Here is a 20,933-nt window from a genome sequence, read left to right as displayed (position 1 = left end):
AAGTGCAAAGCCATGGTGTGACTTCCTGCTGCCTGTTAGCTCTATAGCCCCGGAAAGTCCTTTGAAAAGTGGCTGCTTTGATCTTTTCCCCCTTATCTATGTGAGAGTTCACAGTGTTTTTCATGGGTTTATTTTTTTAAAGAGCAAACATCCTTTTTGAATTTCTAAATGTCTAGAGAAATGAATATGTTTTAAAATTTTGTTACTTTCTCATGTAGTTCTGCTTAAAAACCTCCTTCTTAGGAAGTAATCAAATTGCTTCTCTGACACAGAGTCCCACAAATACCTTATAACTCAGACTGATTACTTTTCAATTTGAGTGACCCAAACAATTTGCATGGGAAAATTTTCATTCAGTAGCCAACTTACTTATTAGATCTGTGTCTTCACTGTTACTTTCTGGCTTTCCTGAATTTCTCCCATAGTTTCTTCCTCTTTTTGTTTTCGAGATTGACTCTTAATTTTGTCTTTTCCTTTTTGCACACAAATGTGTTTAAAAGAAACAATAGAGACCAGTAGTAGATCTTGTTGGTAGAGCTTTCAGACAGGAACAGTCATGTAATTTCCTGCATTATTTTAGAGCATGTATAAATGTTATTTTAATGTTTTTCAAAATTGACTTCTCAAATATACTTTTGAGAGGAATAATAAGGGGAAGGGAACGAGCAGTTATTAAGTCTCTACTATGTGGCAGGCACTGTGCTAAGTGCTTTATTAATATTATCTCATTTTTATCTCAATATTAACTCCTTTAACACTGAACCCAGTGCTCTATCTACTGTTATCGTTTCGTTGTGTCCAACTTTTCATGACTCCATTTTTAATGGGGTTTTCTCGGCAAAGATACTAGAATGGTTTGCCATTTCCGTCTCCAGGGTCCCCATTTTACAGTTGGGAAAACTGAGGCAAACAGGTTAAGTGACTTTCCCAGAGCCATAGAGCTACGAAATGTTTGAGGCTGAATTTGAACTCGGGTCCTTCTGACTCTAGGCCTAGCACTCTATCCGCTTTGAACCTGGCTGCCCCAACTGTGAAGTAGATACATACAGATATGAAAAGGGAAGGATGGGATGTGAGAGCCTTCCACAATATATTTCAAAATGCATTTTAAACACATTATTTTCTTCTCTTTTGTTTAATGTGCATCTTTTAATTTTATTTTTTCCAGATCAGCAATGTCTTATTTTTTATTTTGCCGCCCATCTGCATGTGCTTATTCCGTCAATATGCAGCATGCTTCAACAATGGCATATATTTAATATGGACACTACTCGTTGTGGTTGGTAAGTTGATTAGTTTGTGATTAGCCTTTCATGCATGACCTGAAAGGGAGGATGTTGAATTCTGCCTACTTCCTGACCTTCTTTGGACATAATGTTTTGTAAACTCAAGCAACTCTGACGTCTAGAAAACCTTTTTGTTCACTCGCTTGACACACGTTCAAACAAAAGTTACAGAAACAACTGAGGCTGTCTGGAACTCTCAGGTTTACATAACTCCCCTCCACAGTTCCGTTATTTAAGGTTACTGTTACTTGGTGGTGGTAATTTTCTGGGAAATTCTGAGAACAGAGAGTTGTGAGAAATATTTTTTTCTAATACTGTTTCTGTTTCTAGTGGACTTTAAAATAATTGCATAACTTTGATCTTTCTGTGTCCTGTGATTCATTTGTATAATAGTTTCTTTTGGCTTACAGTCAGCCCTTCATTGGACAAAAGTTCTAGATAATGGGGAGAATGTTGAAGCTTATCACCTCTCCATCTCTATGAAGGCTCTGGTATATTTCGGATATGATAGATTGGGATTAACCATGAATTTAATAATACACTGATATCTACATATTTGAAACATATATGAAATATATTTATAAATTTATATGCGTTTCAAAATACATCTATAAATGTATTTATAAACAGTGGCCTATATGTATGGGTTTGTTTGCTTTTTCTCTCCAGTTTGCATCCTGAGATGTGCCATCTGTGAATTAGGTGTCAGCATAATCTTTTAAACATTGACATTGAATAATTTTTAAAAATTTAATTTTTTTCAATGAACAAATCTGTTCTCTCTCTCTGTCCTCCTCTCTTCCTCTCTCTCCCTCCCCTTTCTTTCTTTCTTCCTCACCTTCACCATTCCCCAAATGCAAACCTCCCCCAGCCAGAAAAAAATAAGGAAAAGCAAAACCTCTGTAACAAATATGTAGAGTCAGGCAAAATGAATTCTAGCATTGTACATTGAATGATCGTATTTTTTCTTCTAACCCTCTCTGTTGGTTTGTAATTGATTTTAGGAATTGGATCAGTTTACTTCCATGCAACACTGAGTTTCCTGGGTCAGATGCTTGATGAACTTGCTATTCTGTGGGTATTGATGTGTGCACTGGCCATGTGGTTCCCCAGAAGGTACTTACCAAAAGTCTTCAGAAATGACAGGTAAGGAATATGTTCTCTTCTAAACATTGTGCCAGGTATGGCCAAAAGATTATTTGGTGACAAATAAGACAATGAAATCCCACCTCTACTGAGCAATATTACTAAGTATTCTGGTAATATGATAAATACAGTGCCTGCCCATTTATATAGACTGATAGAGAAGGCCTCCCTATAATCTACGAATGGCAACACTCTCATGAAAGGGGAAGTAAGATAATAGTGAGAAAAAGAAACCAGGTGTCTTCCTCACTGACTGATCATGAAGGAGATCCAGGAGTTAGTCAATAAGCATTTATTGTTATTGTAGCTGTTCAGTCATGTCTGATTCTTTGTGACCATAGCACACCAGTCCCTTCTATCCTCATTGTTTCCATGACACTATCTATTCATCTCATCTTCTCCTGTCCCCTTTCCTTTTACCTTCCATCTTTCCCAGCATCAGGGAGTCCTATCTTTCAACAAGTTCTGTCTCATTGCATAGCCAGAGTATTTCAGCTTCAGCTTCTGTATTTGTCCTTCCAGTAAATAGTCTGAATTTCTTTAAGTATTGACTGATTTGATCTCCTTGCTGTCCAAGGGACTCTCAAAAGTCTTCTCCAGCACCATAATTAAAACGTGTCTATATAGTGCTCACTCTTCCTTAGAGTCCAACTCTTACAGCCATACTTTGCTACTGGAAAAACCATAGCTTTGACTATATAGGCCTCTGTCAGCAAGGTAATGTCTATGCTTTTTAGTAGGCTGTCCAGATTTGCCATAGCTTTTCTTCCAAGGAGCAAGCATCTTTTAATTTTGTGGCTGCAGCTGCCACCTGTAGTGATCTTTGATCCCAAGAACTTAAAATTGGACAGTGCTTTCATTTCTTCTCCTTCAATTTACCAGGAAATGATGGGATCAGTTGCCATCATCTTAATATTTTTTATGGTAAGCTTCAAGCCATGGCTTGCTTTTACATTCTTTCACCCTCACCAAGAGGCTTCTTAATTCTCCTTCACTTTCTGCTATCATAGTGGTATCATCTGCATATCTGAGATTGTTGATGTTTCTTCTGGCAACCTTAATTTTGACTGTTGATTCATCCAGCATGGCATTTCGCATGATTTACTCCGCATATAAATTAAATAAGGTGAAATATACAGCCTTGTTGTAATCCTTTCCTAATCTTAAACCAGTCAGTTATTCCATGTTTGGTTCTAACTGTTGCTTTTTGTCACGCATACAGGTTCCTCAGGAGACAAATGAGATGATCTGGTATTCCCATGTCTTTGATGATTTGCCATATTTTGTTGTGATTATTCACATAATTAAAAGCTTTAGTGTGGTCAATGAAGCAGAAATAGATGTTTTTCTAGAACTCCCTTGCTTTCTCCCCAATCTAGTGAATGTTGGCAATTTGGTCTCTTGTTCCTCTGCCTCTTTGAAAAATAGCCTGCTCCTCTAGTAATTCTAGGTTCATATATTGCTGAAGTCTTACTTGCAGAGTCTTGCTGGCATGTGAAATGAGCACAATTCTTTGGTAATCTGAGCCTTCTTTGGTGTTACCATTCTTTAGGATTGGCATATAAACTGATCTCTTCCAATCCAGTGACCACTGTTGAGTTTTTCAAATTTCAAATTTTCAGATTTGCGTATCGGGTGCAGCACTTTACTGGAATCCTTTAGGATTTTAGATAGCTCAGCTGGAATCACCTCCACTAGCTTTATTGTTAGTAGTACTTTTTAGGACCCTCTTGATTTCGTTCTCCAGAATGTCTGGCTCTAGATCAGAAACCACACCATGGTCGTTATTAGTGGTGTTAAGATCTTTCTTGTGTACTTCTTTTGTGCGTTCTTGCCACCTCTTCTTTTTTTTTTAATTTTTATTTGTTATTTTATCTTCCCAGTTACATGTAAAAACAATTTTTGACATTCATTTTTAAAACTTTGAGTTCCAAACTCTCTCCCTTCCTCCCTCCCTACCCCTCACTGAGAAGGCAAGTGACTCAGTCTAGGTTATACGTGTGTATTTATGCAAAGCATTTCCATAATAGGTTGTAAAAGAAAACATAGACCAAAAAAAAGAAAATCCTCAAGAAAAACAAAGAAAGTAAAAAAAGTATGCTGCAATCTGTATTCAGATACCATCGGTTCTTCTCTAGGGACAGATAGCATTTTTCATCATAAGTCCTACAGAGTTGTCTTGGATCATTATATTACTGACAATAGTTAAGACATTCACTGCTGATCATCTTACAATACTGCTGTTACTTTATAAGCATTTATTAATTGCCTACTATTTGCCAGGCACTGTGCTAAGTGCTAGGGATAGAAAGAAGGGCAAAAAAGACAATCCCTGACTTCAAAGAGTTTGTAGTCTAATGGAAGAATTGTGGCTCAGAAACAGAACTGAAGGTTTAGTTGGACCACGTTCAATCATAGGTGTATCTCTCTAACATTTTTCTACCTTTTTTCCCTACTCAGGGTTTTCTCTGGGAATATCAGAATTCAATTTGTGTCTACCTCTCCAAAATGAAAGGAAAAGGAGGGCCTTTAGTTTCAGGGCTAACAAAATACCACATGCAGCTTTTTAATTTAACCTAAGAGATAATGTAAAGACCTTTTACCAAGCCTATACATAGATAACAAAATTCTCTTTCCATTTCCTGTGAGCCTTCACCCTCCCCCCAGGATTCTATATAATCCTTTGGAATTATAATACTGCTCTTGGGTTGAGACCTCTAAGCCCTGCTACTTTTTTTTTTTTAAAGACTGGATCTCCCTATCTTGCTGAGTTTGAATGTGGGGAGTAAGGAGCACTCAAAAGCCTGATCCTACTCTGATAGTTAGGGGAACTTTGACTTACATGTTTCCAGCTTTGGCCTGTTTACCCCTCCTTAGATAACCTAGTAACCCTGGCTCCTGGAGGCACATTATATTAATGCCAGATTTAGTTCACTTGTGTTAGCCTACTACAGTTTAAATCAGAATCCAGAACCCCAGCCTTCCTGGATCCCCTAAAACCTTCTAAAGGTCCAGTCAAAGGGTACAGTTCTGGACTTTGTTAGCAGTGATTGTTATCTGACTCAGGAGTATCTTAGCTTCATCTTCTGGGCAGGGTTGGTTAATTCAGTCATGCATAGAGGTGCATTGGAGTTACTCATATTAAAAGAATTCACCGCTCCTTAGATATCATCAATGCCCAAATCAAGCCCTCCAGATTGAACCACCAGGCCTTTTTTTACCTTCTATAGGGAATTTTGTACTTTCATCTGTCTGGACATCAACGGAGCATTTATTAAGCTCCTACTGTACCTTGTATACTTACGGTTCCTGGTGACACAGATCACAAAGTTGTCCAATTAGGATGTCCTTATTTATATTGGGAACTGGTGAATACTTCTAGAAGAAATATATAAACCTTCCTAAAACAGTCTTTTTTTAAAAAAATAGACTAATTATTTGAATGCCAGTTTTAAAAGTCAGGTGACTTTCCCATAATCACAGAATCTGAGAGCAGGAAGGGACCTCAGTAGGTATCTAGCCCAGCCCAAATATGAAGAGAACCCACACCATGACACGTGGTCATCCTTTCTACCTGAGAGTCATCCGGCTTCTGCTTGGAGATGTGCAGGAAGGTCTGATTCTGATCTCCTTAAAAAGTCCCTTCCTAGAATCATTTCCAAAAGAATTGAGGAAAGACATCCTGACAGAGGAAAAAGCATCTTTATTTGGAAAATGCTGTGTAGAGAAACCATGTAGGGAAGAAACATGGCTACAGATAAATTTTGAATGATACTGTGATTTTGTAGGATACTATGGCTAACTTCTCTGTGCCTCAGTTTCCTCAGTTGTAAAATGGGCATAATAATAGCAGCTACTTCCCAAGATTGTTGTGAGGATCAAATGAGATATTTATAAAAAGGGCTTATCACAGTGCTTGGCACATAATAGATGCCTCATAAATGCTTCTTCCCTTCCCACCTGTTCAGAGAAAACTGTAGATCCAGTTCTGCCTTAGGATTCTATATGTTGTTCTTGGAGCTCTAAAAATTAGAATTATTTTTGTGTGTGAAGTTATTTTTTTAAATGACTAGTCAGATGGACAGTCATTTTCACCCTAAGAAGTAGGATTTCATTTCAGTTTTCTGGTCCCTTTATGCGTAGCACTAATCTTTCAGTATACCGTTTGTGAAAAAGGGACATTCTTTTCAGGATTTCGTTGGAGGGGAGGGGTCTAAGCAGGTAGAGATACACTAGATTTGTGATTTCAGTGCTACAAGGATCCCACCTTGCCAGGTGAAGAAATAATGGTTAAGGTTGGTTGGTTGTTGCCTTCGTCCTCAAAGAGGACAAAAGTGACATCACTATGCTAGAGTCAAGTTTCCATGTGTCCAACTGGGGCTGAAGAGACCAGTATGAACTCTGAATGCTCTACCACAGGTCGGGCACAAATAATCTGTGTGAACATTTGGGGTGGATTCTCTAAATTTGTGCATCTCGGAGTTTTTGTTTTTTGGGGGCTACTTCAGTTCTGCTTTGCTCCCCAATGTGAGCATGCCATGCTGGGCTGTCCTGTGCCAGTATCTCCCAGGTCAAACAATCAATTCCAAAGTTTTTCAGAGAGACCTTGTAAGTGTTCTTCTATCACAACCATGTGAACTACTACTGCTAATAACAACAATGTTACTGCTACTAGTCCTACTAGTCAGTTGTGCCTGACTGTTGGTGACCATATAGACCATAGCATGCAATACTGTCCATGGGTTTTTTTAGGCAAAGATATTGGAGTGGTTTGCCATTTTCTTCTCCAATGGATTAAGGCAAACAGAAGCTAAGTGACTTGTCCAGGCTCATATAGCTAGCTAAATATGAGACAGAATCTGAAAAGTGGGTATCTCTTGACTCCAGGTTCAGTGTTCTATCTTCCATGCCATCTAGCTGCCTTCTACCAGTGAAGGTTGGCATATTCTCTGCAACAAATAGTTTTGCATAGAGCACTGGGAAATTAAGTGACTTGCCCAGAGTCAGACAAGTAGTACGTATTAAGACATGGGATATATGAACTCAGGTTTTTCTAGATTCAGAACTGGTGCTGTACCATGCTGCCTCTTTCTAAGCAAGTTGATAGCGAGTACAAAAATCTTGAAGGTAGATTTTATTTTTAGAATCAATTTCCCTTTGACATTAGGAATGGTAGGGCCAACTTGAAACACCAATTGTTTTATTCCAAAATGTTATAATTGAATTATTTTGTAGGACTAAATTTCATACAGATTCAGAGGAAACAGGAATTGGTTACAAAAATTCACAAGGCACTGGGTTCAAATATGATTTGGTTACAAGCTCTCTGGCTATCTTGGAATTAATTATTCTTGTTCTTGGAAAAATCTCTGCATCTGCTCTGTTCCAGAGTATGCTGAGGAATCAGGAATGAAGATCTTACAGTGATTCTTAGGTTAATCATGTGACATTTGTCACTGGTTCTCATTGATTGGCCAACAATAGGTCCCAGGCCAAGTCCCACTTGGTCATTGTTTAGGCCCTGATGACTCTTGGCCAGAAACCTTGAGGGTCTTCCTCTCCCAGATTGATTTTTTTTTTTAAAGAAGCCATTCTCTGCCTCATTTGTTTACCTAGCATTAATCACTAAATGGGAGCTGCCTCAGTCAAATTGAGACCAATTTAAGATCTTTGCTTGAAAGGGCCAAGATCCCCCATTACTTCCTGGGCCATCTCCCATCATTCTGATCCATATCTGGCCACTGGATCCAGATGGTTCTGGAGGAGAAAGTGAGTCTGGACACAGCCATCCCTCACTTAAATCCAATTCACTTGCATGTCATGGCATCATCACTTCCCTTCAAGAATGAAGGAGAAACAGCCACAGCAGTAGGACATTTGTTTATTTTCTCCATGTTGCAAAAGAATGACTTTACAGGGCTGAACATTCTGCCCACAGAGGATGCTTCCACATTCTTTAGAGCCCAATCCCAATGGGATTTTATGATAATTAACTGGAGGAAGAGTTCTGGAACTTTCTTTTCTTTTTTTGGAACTTTCTTTTGAGGGTGTTTTGTTTGGCTTATCCTTGATGTACTCCTTTGCAACCAATTACCTTAACAAGCTTTGTGTGATGCCAACTCATGTTGAGTCAGCAAAAGCTACGTAAACAGTGAGACTGAAATACACACACACGTATTATATTTGTTATCTACACAGTTATCTGCTTTTATATATACATATAGAATTGTATGTAATATCCATACTACTATGTGTGTATATGTGTATATGTGTGTGTGTATGTATGTGTGTACTTAGATGTGTAAATATGTTTTCCTCTGTTAGAAAGTCCCTTGAGGGCAGAGGCTGTTTCCCTCACTCCTTTTTTAAATCTCTAGGTCATTGTAAGAGCTTAATAAATACTTGTTGATTGATTTAAAGAGCAAAGTCTCATGAGGTTTTTGAACGCCTTTCCCCCCTTCTTGGAAATCAGCCATGAAATTCCTGGTGAATCCCACCTTTTGAGATCAGTGGCTTTCTCTGCCTTTTTGCTAAAAGTTTTCTTTTCTTTTGAGAAACAGCTTTGCATAAATTCATATTTTGACAACTCAGTGAACTTTCATTCCTGTTTAATGGGCTCTGTTTTACATTTGTTTCCCTGCAGTGACTTGTGCCAGAACCTTCCAGTTCTCTTGGTCAAAGGAAAGCGTGCATCTCTTCCTTTAGGGTCAGAGAGGGCGCCCCTTTCAACTTCTCATTGGAATAATGTTTTAGTGGCTGACACGCCTTTTCCCCTTAATAAATGGTTAATTGCTTGAACGTAAGATTGCAAGGATTATCAGACTCAGTTAAATTTTTAAAAATTTTTATTTTTATTTTACTTTATTCCAAATTTAAGAAATAAAACAAGCACTTCCATAACATAGTAGAATAGGAAAAAAAATAAGATGGAGGGAAATTCAATTACTTTTTCTACTGCTTTGCTTAAATACTTCTAGGAGTTTTACCTTTGTGTTTGTATTTTGTCCTAAAATCAAGATGTATCAATTTAGGGGGTGAGGCAGGAAGCATTACTTTTATGTCCATGTGTCACCCTTTACTTTCTTCTAGGAGGCAGAGGGATAAACCTTGATACTGGTAGTGTTAGTTTAGACATGAGGTTCTTAACCTTTTTTTTTTTTTTGGTTCCCCAGACCCCTTGGGCAATCTGCCTATGGAATCTTTCTCAGTGGGTTTTAAAATGCATGAAATAAAGATGCAGGATTACAAAGAGACCAGTTATATTGAGGAAAAAAAGATGTGATTTTTTTCTTATTAATGTTTCTGGACCCCCTGAAATCTACCCATGGATTCTTAGGGTACAAAAGCCCTAAGTTAAGAACTCCTGATTTAGATTGTGGTAGGGACCTCTGGAACAGTAGTGACCTTGTTACCTCCAAGCCTTCTTTATCCCTTTTCAAAAGTACCTGGTAAGAAAAAGCAAATGAACTTAATTGAGAAATTTCCAAAATTTCAGTAAAGCCATATAGTTCTAAAATAAATTCCTCATGTAAGGGGCTTTGTGGGGGGCATGCTGTAAATTTATAAACTCATTATAGAGTTTATAATATATAGAAATTTCTTACTAGTTCATCTTAGATAGCAGCCTGTATTAATGAAATGCTTATCAGATTTTCAGATGACAAAATCTGGGAGGAATAGCTAAGAGGTTTTATTAAGGATTTGGATCCAAAAAAGGATTTAAGAGCCTAGAGCAAAGGGGATAAATACAATAAAATGAAATTTGAAAGTGATTTTTAAAAATCAGCTTTTGCAAAAATCATTAGCCACTGTGCTACCTAGCTGCCAAATAAATTACTGTGCTCAGAAAAATCCCAAAGTAGAGATCTGGAAGCAGGAAAGCATCTTGCCCAGCAATGATCATCTCTAACATGTCAGAGATGAGATTTTTTTTCCTATACAAAACAGGAAATCTAGAATGTAGTTTTTGGAGCTGCCACACCATTGCCCTCACTCTGCAGCCTGACTCTAGCTGGCTGTGAATCTCTTTCATACCTTTCCTCTCCCTAGTATGGACACTTGAGTTATCATATGACTTGGGATTTTCATTTGCTACCACATAAAAGAAGTGAAATGGGCAGGAAAAACTGATCAAGTCTCTTCCTCACTTAAAATTCCTCAAACTCAGGGAGTCTTCATTCTAGTTTTTGCATTGAATGATTCTAATCCTTTACAGGTATGTTGTAAAGGGCATTCTTGGCCAGATGTAGGTTGTACCATGTAGCCTCTGTGATCTCTTCCAGCTTAGAGATTTTGTGTGTGTGTGTGTATGTGTGTGTGTGTGTGTGTATGAGAGAGATTTTTCCCTATTTAAAATTATTCTTTGTAAATATAGCTGTCATAGCAATGTAAGCCTCCTTACTCCATATAAGTTGGACATTTAATTGTGTGTGCTAGGTACATAGAGTCATCCTCTCCCAAAAAAGGCAACCACAAACAATCCCAGCACACTGAGAAATCTTTGGATGTGGATTTGTTTTTCCATCTTTCAGGGGCAGGTTCAAAGCTGTGGTCTGTGTCCTATCTGGAGTCACTACATGTCTTGCATTTGTGAAGCCAGCCATCAACAATATTTCTCTGATGACCTTGGGCATTCCCTGCACAGTGCTGCTCATTGCAGAACTGAAAAGGTGAGTTACCTTTGCCGTGTGCACCAGTCTCTCAGATTCTTACTCTGACACAAACATTTGAGGAATGACTTGCTTAACGCTCTCTGTAACCAGTCCCACCTCAGGCCATCCTTGTTTCTTACTAGAGTCTGGTGCCTGGATTTGTTTGGGACAGTGCTTGGTACACAACAAGCACTAAATAAATGCTCATTGAGGAGGAGGAGAAGAAAGAGTATTCTGTCTCTTCTGGTTTTCAATTCCTGCAACATGAAATCTTGATCAGTGTAGACTTTATGTGAACACAAGCCTGACTGGCTGTTTTGCCATTTTTTCTCTAACAAAAGTGGAGGGTTTCCTCTTCTTGCCAAGGAGGTGGTGGACTTAAAGTCCAGTAAGAAGACACACATTTTTGGACATGACTAGTGTGGGAATTTGTTTTGCTTGACTGTGTATATATTTGGGGAGGTTTTGCTTTATTGTTTAATTGGGGGAGAGGGGCAGTAAGAGGGAAAAGAGAACTTTAAAAAATATATAGTTAATTAATTTTTAGTTTTCAGCATTCATTTCCATAGGCTTTGGAGTTTTCAGTTTTCTCCCACTCTCTCTCTTCCCCCCTTCCCAAGATGGCGTGCAATCTGATATAGGCTTTACTTATACATTCATATTAAACACATTTTCACATTAGTTGTGGCATAAAGAAGAATTAGAACTCAAGGGAAAAACCACAAGAAAAAAGAAACAAAACAAAACAAAAAAGAGAGAGGGAGTAAATAGTGTGCTTCAATTTGCATTCAGATGCCAACATTCTTTCTCTGAATGTGGATAGCATTTTCCATTGTGAGTCTTTTGGAGTGGTCTTAGATCCTTGCATTGCTGAGAAGGGCTAAGTTCATCAAGGGAAAGATAATTTAAAAAAAAATATTTTTTAAAGATACTGAAAGCATCCTTGATATATAATTGGCCCAGGGGACTAAGGCTACCACCACTGATTTAGCTTCCTGGTGGCCTGAGTACAAAATCCATTGCAGGAAGAGTGAGTGGTTCCACACTGAGGCCTCAGACTGTTGCCCCCATGGGGCACAGAGCAGCACCCAGCAGAATCAGTGCTGGATAATCTTTCCATACAATGGCTAAATAAATTTCCTCATATTAACTAAAAAATAAAATGATAGCTCATTCAGTAGAAGTTTTATTTTCAATTTAAAAACACCAAATAAAATGAGCATTTCCCTTTTTTTAAAACACATTTTCACATTAGTCATGTTGCTTGGAAAAATTAAAATGAATTTCACATTTTCGCAACGATGAGAAAAACCAAAACAAAACATAACACAAGAGAAAATATTCTGCTTCATTCCGTGTTCCAGTTCTATAGTCCTTTCTCTGGATGTGGAAGGCATTTTGCCTGAAGAGTCCTTTGGGAATGTTTTAGGGCCTTGCGTTGCTGTGAAGGACTAAGTCTACCAGAAAAATTCCTCACACACTGTGGCTGTTGCTGTGTACAAAGTTCTCCTGGTTCTGTTCCTTTTGCTCAGCATCAGTTCATACAAGTCCTTCCAGGCTTCCCTGAAGTCTTCCTGTTTATCATTTCTTATAGCACAATAGTATTCCATCACATTCATGTACCACAGCTTGTCCAGCCATTCCCCAATTGATGGGCACACCCTCCGTTTCCAGTTCTTGGCCACCACAAAGAGAGCTATAAATATCTTTGTACATGTGGGACCCTTTCCCATTTTTATGATCTCTTGGGGATACAGTCCTAGAAGTGGTATTGCTGGGTCAAAGGGTATGCACTTGTTTGTAGCCCTTTGGGCACAGTTCCAAATTACTCTCCAGAATGGCTGGATCAGCAAAATGAGTATTTTCAAATACAAAGCAGAACAGAAAAAGAGAACAATACACAAATCTGTAAATGTCTATAATGTAACTTTTGCTGAGCGCTCATTAGAGAGCATACAGATGAGCCTTCATGCCAATTCTGAAGTAGCATTAAGAGAATCTATGGACTAATTGACCTAGAGCCAGCCTGACATAGTTACATGGGATGGGGCATATGGGGTAATTTCAGATAAATAGAAAATAGATTATCCTAAATCTATTGATTTTATGCAGAAGTTTAAATGAAGGGTAATTTGTGAAAGAGCTGATTTTCTTTACATAACCTCTCTACCTCAAAGACACTAGAAAAGATATAAAAGAGAACAAAGATGGAAAACATTTGTATGAAGAGGATAAAATGGGAAACGTTCTTTGTGGATTACTTTCCTAATTGGGATTTTATTTTCCCCCAAACAAACTGCTACTAAAAGATTTCTGTAGTTGGAACTTACCACAAACATGGAACTTGCACATAAACACATTTGTAGTGTGTTTAGACCCTCTTTCAGATGTGAACCATATCTAAATGTTATTTTTTAAAAATCTCTTGTAACAGTCCTTCTTTTTCTTATGTGCTTAATTTTCTAAATGCATTTTATGTTCATCACCATCCCAATCAAATGTGTCTATCTAGCCTCTGGCGGAGGAGGCAAAGTGGTATGCTGGATAGTGCCTGACTTCAACTCTAGCCAAATACACTTAAACTCGTGATCTAGCTTATGTAAAAAATCACTTCACCTCTGACTACTTCAGTTTCCGTATCTGTAAAATGAAGATAGTAATAGGATCTACTTCCTGGTGTCGTGAGGATTAATTGACTTAATGACGTATTTTGCAACCCTTTAAGTATTATATTAATACTAATCATTATTATCATCATACCAACTTGAATGTGTCCGTCGTCTTCTTTCCCATCCCAGCACAGCTTTGAGAGTGAATGACGTATTTTTTTCCTTCCACGTTCTTTTCTCCGGGCTGGGCTGCTTTGATTACCAACAGCAGCCAAGTGCTCTGGTCCAGGTCTGAGCAGACAAGACCCCCTTCTCAGTTTGCAGGCAGACTTTGAGTTTTTTTTCACAGCTCTGCAGCATGGGCAGTGGATCCCAAAGCATCAGTGAGTATATACAGTTACAGACGTAAGGGGGCTATGTTACAGACAGGAGGTCAGGAGAAGGGAGAGGGGAGAGTTTCAAGGACACTTGGTTCTCATTCTTTGGTCCATGCTTTGGAAATTAACGCTGAGGAGGAGAGAAGTTTAGGTTATGTATAATTTGACTGCCCAGATAAGATGACAGTACCCATGTGACAGGCAGCAAATTGGGGGAGACAGGCATGTCTGAAGGGTAGGGGCTCAGACTTTTGAGAGAAAATATTTAATACAACCCAAGGAGGAAACTGACAGTGGTCTTGGGTATGTAAGAATATATCTACCAGTCTTGCAAGTTTGTACATAATAAGAGACAGCTTTTTCTTTAGACCCTTTGCATTTGTAAAATAAGAAAATATTTTGTGCCCCAAGTTGGACTATGGCTACCTTATAGGACAATATAAAAGCAGGTAAGATAAATTTTAAGTACTGGTAAAGAATTTTTTTTTCCCTACTACTAAGGTTACAAAGACCAACCTCCTCATTCAAATTGGATGAGTTAACTGAGAAACAGAGGGGTTAAGTTGCTTTTTTCCTCCTCTAATTCAAAGCGACAAAAAAGAATCTATTAATATACGTGTGTGTGTGTGTATGTGTGTGTGTTTGGGGAGAGAATTCAGGTCCTCCATCAGAGAGAAGTTAGTGAAACTTCCTACTTGGAGTACCAAATAACATTTCCATCTAAGATAATTAAAAGTATATATTTTATTGATACTTAAATATAGCTAATTTTCCTCTTTTTCATATTCTTTTAAAAATCTTTAGTTCCATATTCTCTCCCTCCATACAACTCCTCCCCCACACATTGAGAAAGTAAGCAATATGCTACTTATTATACATGTGAAATCATGCAAAACATATTTCCATACTAGCCATGTTGAAAAAAAGTGAAAAATAAAATGGGAAAAATATGCTTTAGTCTGCACGCAGAGTTTATTTGTCCTTTCTTTGGATCCTTTGTCCTTTCTATCATGGATCCTTTGGAATTGTCATAGATCATTTTCTTGATCAGAGTTGTGTTTTTCTCAAAGACTACTCTCATAATTAAAAAACAAAATGAATAAATACGCTGGTATATTTTATAGCACAGGCCTTATCCTGTATTTGTAGTTTGCTTTCCTGCCTAGAAGAATGAGACATATTTCATCACCAGTTCTCTGCAGTCAAGACTGGGCATTGTGTTCATCACAGTTTTGACATCTTTCAGTGTTATTTTCCTTTACGTCACTGGGGTCACTATGTAAATTGTCCTGGTTTTGCATCAATTAAGATTACTTCATTTAAAAAAATACTTTGTTTTTTCACCAATTACATGTAAAAACAATTTTTGATTTTAAGATTACTTTAGAAATGCTTGCTTGCCGTAGAAAGTTGTAGTCACACGGGAGCATTGCCTTCATTGGGGATGCCCAGATCATAGTGAGGAGTCGTTATTCCTAGTTATTTAAAAACAACGCTCTAAGGAAGCAGTCTAAAGCTTTCATAATGTTCATTCTGCTATTTCTTTTCCACTATTGCATACCTTGTATCTTCTTGGATTGTAGTCTGGGACATCCCTTTAGTGACTTTTAAATGAGTAGAGAAGAAAGGGACAGAAGAACCTTTGCAAAATCTTCTAGTATCTTATTCTACTTGCTGGATAGCTGAGCTATCATTCAGCTTCCTGATAGCCCATGGGTAAAACAAACCAATTAAAATGATTTTATCGATGGTCTATCTGATGCTGATGGATGGCATGGCCAGCCAGTAAGGCAGGGTTGCTATCTATGGCTATGGAGCTTTCTTACTACAAAGGCTAACTGGCTTTTGTGGGAATTAAGCATGAGTCATGCTCTCTTACTGACTCTGAACATTAAAAAAAAGAAAAAAAAATTGGAGCTACAACCCAAACATAGAATTAAACTGTTCATATAGACATTTGAATTAGACTTCCCTGACTTTTGATATGCACAGGGCTTGGTTTGTTCAATACATGAATTTGAACATAATGTTTTAGACTGCTGTTTTTCCTAACAACCCTCCAAAGTATCTAATTTCATTTTGTCTTTATCTGTGAGTCAAATGATATGTTTTAACACTTATAAATTTGTTTTTTTCCTAAAGATTTTTAAAAGGGAAAGCATTTTAGAAGAGGATCTTAAAGAGTGGGAGAAGAAAATGGTTAGAACAGATTCTTAGCTGAACAATTGTTTAGTCCTCTGATCTTTCAAAAGGAAAAATATATACCTATTTAATGATCCTGTCCCTAATTATAAAGTCTAATACTGAACTTCTTGGAATCGGGAAGACCTAGGCTGACAGTAGATCTCACTTGTCTGTGTTTCCCTCTGTTTTCTTCTGTGCATTTAAAAAAAATGCTTCATTTATGCTCTTAATATTTTTCTTTGTTTCTTCATTCCTTCTCCTTCTCACCCTCCCTCCTTTTCTCCCTTTCTTGCTTCCCTCTCTTCCTTCTTTTCTTTCTTTCTTCCTTCATCTCAGTCTCAGTTTTCTCATCTGTAAAATGGGGATAATGTGCCTACTTTCCAAAGCTGTTGTGAGAATCACATGAGATATTTGTAAATATTTGCAAACCTCAAGGTACTATATAAATGCTAGCTACATCTTTCTTATCCAGTCCATTCTCCCTACTCTCATAGCCACCCCCACCCCTTCTTGTCTGGACTGTCTCAGTGACATCCTCATTGGTCTCCCTGCCTTAGATCTCTCCCCATTCAACCCTCCTCTGCCCAGCTGATTCTCCTTAGGGACAAATATGATCATATCATTCCTTTATCCTGTAATCTCCAGTGAATCCTTAGGATAAAATACACACTCCTTCGACTTTTAAAGCCCTTCACAACTTATTCCTTTTACATTAATTCCTTTCCTACACTCTGTGGCCAGCTATGGGGAGGGGGAGGAGAAATAAGCCCCTATTATGTGCCAAGCACTTTAGAAATATTACTCATTTAATCCTTACAACAACCCTGGGAGGCAGGGGCCCTATTGTTGTCTCCATTTTACAGTTGAAGAAACTGAGGCACACAGAGGTTAAGAGACTTGCCCAGAGTCACACAGCTTGCAAGTCTGAGGCAGTATTTGAACTTGGATCTTCCCAGCATTGTATCCCCTGTGCTATTTATCCATCTTTTGGCTTCTCTCTGTTCTTCACATGTTACTCCATATCCTGTACCTGTGGGTTTTCATGCCTGCCTTACAACGTTTTTTTATTTTCACCTCATGGAATCCTTATCTTCCTTCCAGACTTAGCTCAAGTACTACCTTTTCCACAAAGCCTTCCCTGATCTACATAACTTCAGGTGCTCTTCCCCTCTGATGTCTTTGTTTTTAGCTACCTTGTAATACAGTTATCCCTTCTACATTGCAACTTTCCCCTTTGAGCTTTTGATATATTGCAGATAAGAAATGAAATGGAAATTGCGAGAGAGTTTTGTGGAAGCTGCAGACAACACACAGAGGCCAAGAGATGACAAAGAAAAAATTTAGAAACTCAGAGATGCATAAAATATATGTATGGTATTATGTAACATAAACATTTTATCTTTTAATACTGTAATCATTCAGACTTCTTCTCTGGCACAAAGGAAGGGCCAAAAGAATTTTATGCGGATTTTCCAGATCAAGGGAGCACCCTGTCCCTAACCTTTCATGATATGGAAGGAATAACTATATTTTATATTTACATTATATTGTATCTATTATTAAATTATATTACTATATATTACTATTTCATGTTTGTATAATTTATATGTTTATTTGTGTATTATGTTTATTATGTATATAAGTGTCCCAAAAATCTTAGTACAGTTTTAGGTTTTTGAAACTTCAGAAATATAAAGGCTACCAACTTATAGAAAACCCAAAATTCAAAAGGATAATTATTTCAAATTTTAAATAATTAAATTTTAATATAACCGTTGTCTTATACTGTACATTACTTCAGTCGATTTTTCTATCTTTGTAGAAGCTTTCATCAGCTGCTGCTCAGTGATCCTAGCTTTTAAGATGGTTCAAAGAAGGAGATACATACACACACACACACATAATATACACATATACACATATTATATATGTATATTATATATAAGGGGCAGCTAGGTGGTGCAGTGGATACAGCACCAGTGCAGGAGTCAGTAGGACTTGAGTTCAAATCTCACCTCAGACACTTGACACTCACTAGCTGTGTGACCTTGGGCAAGTCACTTAACCCCAATTGCCTCATCCTGGGTCATCTCCAGGTCATCCGTCCTGATGAATATCTAGTCACTGGATTCAGATGGCTCTGGAGGAGAAGTGAGGCTGGTGACCTGCACAGCCCTCCCTCACTCAAAACAAAGTCAAGTGCAAGTTGTTGGTCTTCTTTGGCAAGGAAGGACAAACACACACACATGTATATGTGTATACATGTGTGTATATTTTATACATATGTATATATAGATACACGATAGTTTTAACGTGACCCCACAAGAAAATGTCTAATGGAGATAGACCGTGGTGGCCAAAAAAAGAATCTCTGCTACTGATCCACTGGTCTGAGAAAGTATCATCCAGAAACTCAGACACAATGCATAATGACAGGGTGTCCTGCCTTGTTAAAATTGGATTTTAAAATTGATTATTGAAAATTCACAAAGCTAGATGAAATTACAGGAAATATAAATAATTTTATTTCCACATGATGTTTTTTATAAGTTCTTAGCATTTATACTTTGGAAGTTATTAAAACTTAAAACTGCACTAAGACTTTTGGGACACCCAGCATTTATATACATATACATTGTCTCATTAGAATGCGGTCTTCTTGAGAGCAGGGATATTCTTTTCTATTTTTTTTTTGTCTTTGTATCTCTTTTTTCAATTTTTTTTTGTCCTTGTATCTCTAGCACCTAGCATAGTGCCTGGCACATAGTTGTTGTTCAGTCATGTCCAACTCTCCATGACCCCATGGACCATAGCATGCCAATACTGTCCATAGAGTTTTCTTCGCAAGGATACTGGAGTGGTTTGCTTCTCCAGTGGATTAAGGCAAACAGAGGTTAAGTGACTTGTCCAGGGTCACACAGCTAGTAAATGTCTAAGGTCAGATTTATTTTATATCCTGCTTTATTTCTGGACCTTTTTTCTTCCAAATGAATTTTGTTATTTTTTCTAGCTCAATAAAAATAATTTTTTTGGTAACTTAATTGGGATTGCATTGAATAAGGAGACCAGTGTAGGTAATTGTCATTTTTATTATATTGGTTCTGCCCACCCACAAACAATTAATATTTCTCCAGTTATTTAAATCTGACCTTATTTGCATTAAAAATGTTTTATAATTGTGTTCATGTCATTCCTGGGTTTGTCTTGGCAAGGATCCTCCCAGGTATTTTATGCTATCCATTATTTTAAATGGCGTATCTCTTACTGTTTCTTCTTGCAGGGTTTTGTTGCTGATATATGGAAATGCTTGTGATTTATGTGGATTTATTTTATATGCTGCTACTTTGCTAAAATTATTGTTTCAGCTGGGTTTTTAGTTGAATCTCTAGATTTTCTAAGTATATCATCATATTGTCTGTAAAAAGAGAGTTTTACCACCTCATTGCCCATTTCGATTCCTTCAATTTCTTTTTCTTTTCTTATTGCTGTTGCTAGCATTCCTAATATGATATTGAATAATAACCGTGATAATGGCCATTCTTGTTTCATTCTTGATCTTACTGGGAAGGCTTTGAGTTATCCCTGCTACAAATAATGTTTATTAATAGTTTTAGGTAGATGCTTTCTATCATTTTGAGGAAAAATTGATTTGTACCTAGATTATTACAATTTATATTGTTTTGAAGGGGGAAAGACTGGAGTTTGCTCCTCATTGTTGCTATATATCATATAAAAACTGAAAAATTAGAAAGCCAAATGATATCCTCTCCATTGCTAAGCCTGCCAGTTTCTGATTCAGAATTAATTTGTCTTAAATATATATGTATATACACATATATATGTTAAAATATATATTCAATATATATTGAAATATATTAATTAAAATATATGCATAGATATATAGGCAGCTAGGTGGTACCTACCACTAGGACAGAGTTTTGGGCTTGAAGACAGGAATATTCATCTTCTTGAGTTCATATCTGGTCTCATACATGTACTGCATATGTGACCCTGGACAAGTCACTTAATTTTGTTTGCCTCAGTTTCCTCATCTGTAAAATGAGCTGGAGAAGGAAATGGCAAACCGCTCTTGTATCCTTGCCACAAAAACCCCAAATAGGCTTCCAAAGAGTCAGACGTAACTGAAATGATTGCATAGCACCCATATGTACATATCTGTGATATGTATATCTATGGTACGTATGTATATATTTCCAGTAATATGAAAGAGTAGCTTAAGCCCATGACACTTAATTGGAAACCCTAGTTTTACATGCTAGGATGACTGTAGTGGTGCATTCAGACTTACTTTAATAGAATTTTTGCTGGCAGATCTTTCTGAAAATATTCCCACCCTCCCAACTAGAATGGGAATATTGTAGCTTTCTCACAAGCAGGGAAGTCCTTTGAGAGTTCCAAGTCTAGGGAACCTTGTGGAGGGAAAGGGGAACTAAGAAAGAGCTGACACATCTCACTGCAAGGATGGGAACTGGGGTTTTTTCCCCACATATGAGTTAGTTACAGCTAAAACACTGGCAGTCAAAATCTCCATTAATCTATTCAGACAGTCAAATCAAAAGGAATTTTATCATCTTCTGTGTAGAGATGGTCATAGCAGCCACAACTAGGACAGATGGCATGTTACCTTTTCAAAAGCTACCTTTTTTTTTTCTCCCTCAG

General features: G+C 37.5%; 1 protein-coding gene across 1 annotated transcript in view; it reads left to right on the top strand.

Annotated features, from left to right (window-relative positions):
* ACER2 (alkaline ceramidase 2) overlaps positions 1 to 20,933 on the top strand; it is a 30,610-nt gene that overhangs the window by 4,998 nt on the left and 4,679 nt on the right. The window contains exons 2-4 of the mRNA XM_072597043.1: positions 1,169 to 1,283; positions 2,291 to 2,432; positions 10,964 to 11,101. Of these exons, the coding sequence (XP_072453144.1) occupies positions 1,169 to 1,283; positions 2,291 to 2,432; positions 10,964 to 11,101 (395 nt within the window). The remainder of the gene's footprint in view (positions 1 to 1,168; positions 1,284 to 2,290; positions 2,433 to 10,963; positions 11,102 to 20,933) is intronic.

The sequence above is a fragment of the Notamacropus eugenii genome, chromosome 3 (genome assembly GCF_028372415.1).
Source record: "Notamacropus eugenii isolate mMacEug1 chromosome 3, mMacEug1.pri_v2, whole genome shotgun sequence".
In the NCBI taxonomy this organism is placed as follows: Eukaryota; Metazoa; Chordata; class Mammalia; order Diprotodontia; family Macropodidae; genus Notamacropus; species Notamacropus eugenii.
This window is presented reverse-complemented; position numbering and strand designations above follow the sequence as displayed.